The sequence below is a fragment of the Nannospalax galili genome, unplaced genomic scaffold (assembly GCF_000622305.1).
Source record: "Nannospalax galili isolate Female #2095 unplaced genomic scaffold, S.galili_v1.0 scaffold856, whole genome shotgun sequence".
Taxonomy (NCBI): domain Eukaryota; kingdom Metazoa; phylum Chordata; class Mammalia; order Rodentia; family Spalacidae; genus Nannospalax; species Nannospalax galili.
In genome coordinates, this window is record NW_008339573.1 from 1,103,202 (window position 1) to 1,106,002 (window position 2,801).

Consider the following 2,801-nt stretch of genomic DNA (forward strand, 5'->3'; position numbering starts at 1 on the left):
GGTTGCACCGTGGTTGGGTGCAGGGCCCCCCCGTACGTCCTCCAGTGGTCCCTCCCCATCCCAGGGTGGTAGATTCGGGGGCCTGTTGTAGGGTTACTAGATCCCCAGTTGATGACCCTTTCCACCAGTATGTGCTGGTGGTCTCACAGCCCCAGTCGGCGCAATAATAATCCCCAGGTCCCCCATGTTTGTTCTTAACTTGTCTGCTGCGTCTGTGGCCTGGACAAACATAGATGGCGAGGCTTTGCATGTGTGACCTGGGGCCGGGGTCTCGGCAGCCAAAGGGAGGAAAGGGGGTCTGGTCATGAGGTTCCCATTCTCCTTCAAAGATGTCACAGAGGTCAACCCAAAGGTCGGGGTACCAAGTGTTGGGAGAGGCTGTCTTGGAGGCAGAGTTGACGACTGTCCCCGTGGCGGCCAAATTAAGTTTTGGGGCATATGGGGATTTATGTTACTTGCAGCAAAGGTGCCATCAGCCAATAAGCAGTTCAATGTCAACAATAGAGAGGTTAGTAGGAAGGGTCTCGTCGGATGCGGAGCCTGAATGGATTTGAAGGGTGAGGGGATGCCTTCCAGGTGTCTCCCTTGTAATCCTCTGGGACTGCAAATGGGTCGGCAGGTTTTGTGTGGGAGTAGTGTACCCAAGCCGCGACGCCGTCCACTTTGAGTGCAGTGGGAGTCATCAAGAGGATCACGAAGGGGCCCTTCATCTTGGCTCGAGATTTTTCCGTTGGTGTCTGCGGATGAAGACCCAGTCACCCGGTTTAAACCTGTGGGGTTGTGGGGGGACAGCAGCTTCAATATGGCTCTGCGTTGTGGCCAGACCCGTTGGTGGGTTAGCAACCGCTGGAGTGAGTCCGGTTGGTCTTGGTCTCCCAAGGTCGATACTAGGTCAGATTGAAGGCTAGGTATCATAGGAGGGGGTTTCCGTACATGATTTCAAAGGGTGTCAAACCCATCTGATATGGAGGGTTTCTTAGTCTAAAAAGGGCAAAGGGGAGGAGAGCCACCCAGTCTGTGCCAGTCTCTAAAGCTAATTTGGTTAAGGTCTCTTTTAGAGTTCTATTCATTCTTTCTACCTGTCCTGAACTCTGGGGTCTATAAGCACAATGTAGTTTCCAATTGGCCCCCAGTGCAGTGGCTATTCCCTGGCTTACCTGAGAGACAAAGGCTGGTCCATTATCTGACCCCATTGTAGTTGGGAAACCATACCTGGGCAGGATCTCTTCCATTAGCTTCTTGGCTACCACGTGGGTAGTCTCATGCTTGGCTGGGTAGGCCTCAGTCCATCCAGAGAAGGTGTCTATGAATACTAGTAAATATTTATATCCAAATTTTCCCTGTTTGATCTCAGTGAAATCAGTCTCCCAATACGTACCTGGTCGTGTCCCTCTGCTCCGGGATCCTGGGTTAGCATGGGATGGAGCTGAGTTGGTTAATTGGCAGGCATGACAATGCCTAACAATTTTTTCAATGGCTGGATTTCCTTCCTGAATTTTAACTTTGGCCCCTCTTAGTAAGTCTTGCATCCTTCGGGTGCCCATGTGTGATGCTTGATGTATTTTCTTGAGCAATCTTACGCCTAATAAGTAATTTGAATTTTCACTGAACCGGTGTAGGTGTGGCTCAAATGCTCTGAGGCAGGATAACAGAGCTGACTTAGAGAAATCTGCTTGACTCTAAAGCTTAGAACTTTAGGGATTTTTTCTCTAGCAGTATTCAGATAGAAAAAGTTGGGTGAAGTGGCACTTTCCAAGGGGACGTTCCTGAAATTAAAATTTCAGGGGATCCCAGTGGCTCCCAGTCACAAGACCTTCCTGCATATTTAAGAGGCTGGCGGCCGTCCTAATGACTTTTTTAGCTCGCCAATGTGTCACCAGGTTTGAATATTAAAAGAATATCTAGATAGAGTCCTTTTGTCCACACCTGTATAGGCATTGGGGGTCTGCTTAGGAAATCAGAGAGAACTTTGGTCAACACCAGGGGGTAGCCCTGGCCAGAAGACCTCAGTTGCTTCTCTGACCTTAGCAGTCCCTCGCAAGAACTTTAGACCGGAAAAGAAAATGAGGAAATTTAGAAGAGATGAAGAGATTAGATTACCCTCCTGAAGGGGAGGAGGGATACTCACGGATCCTTTGTGTTTCTGTGGGGCACCAGCTCCTAGCTGGCACGAAGTTCAGAGGCTAAGCTCCACGTTGTGAGAGGGTCCCACGAGGTTCAGGGGGGTCCCACGCTGTGAGAGGGTCCCACAAGAGGTTCAGGGGCTCCACGTTGTGGCACCAGATATAGGCGTGGACGTGCTGGGCTCTCAGGGTCCCAGCGTGCACTCCTGGGCAGTAAAAGCTCCTCTTCTACTGAGGTCTACTCAGTCGATCCCGTCCCTATTTCACCCATATACCTTCCTCAGGATGTGAGGTCCACTGGCCACTTGGACCACACGGGAAGCGTACGAGGAACGGCGAAAGCCAGGGTGTCCGTGAGTCGTGACAGAGGAATAGCGCCCCCCGGGCGCTATTGTTACAGCTCAAGACAAGTGACTCAGCTCAGATCTCAGTGATTCAGCTCCAGCTCCTTTATTCAGTGACTTAGCTCAGCTCCCAGTCTCGGTGATCCAGCTCCCAGTCTGAGTGAGGTGATCCAGGCTCCGAGTCTGAGTGAGGTGATCCAGGCTCCAACTTTATTGGGGTAAAACTAGGACTATTTATAGTGTAGAGACAGTAGAAGAAATCTTAGCTGATTGGTACTTTTAGGATGCCTCATTTACATAGGGCGGTGGGCTTCTATCAGGCTATCAGACAACA

General features: G+C 50.7%; 1 protein-coding gene across 1 annotated transcript in view; it reads left to right on the forward strand.

Moving 5' to 3' along the window:
* Positions 1-531: 531 nt before the first annotated feature.
* Positions 532-2,801, forward strand: part of Gfra3 (GDNF family receptor alpha 3) — a 34,468-nt gene continuing 32,198 nt past the window's right edge. Inside the window, exon 1 of the mRNA XM_008834323.2 lies at positions 532-557. Coding sequence (XP_008832545.1) covers positions 532-557 — 26 coding nt within the window. The remainder of the gene's footprint in view (positions 558-2,801) is intronic.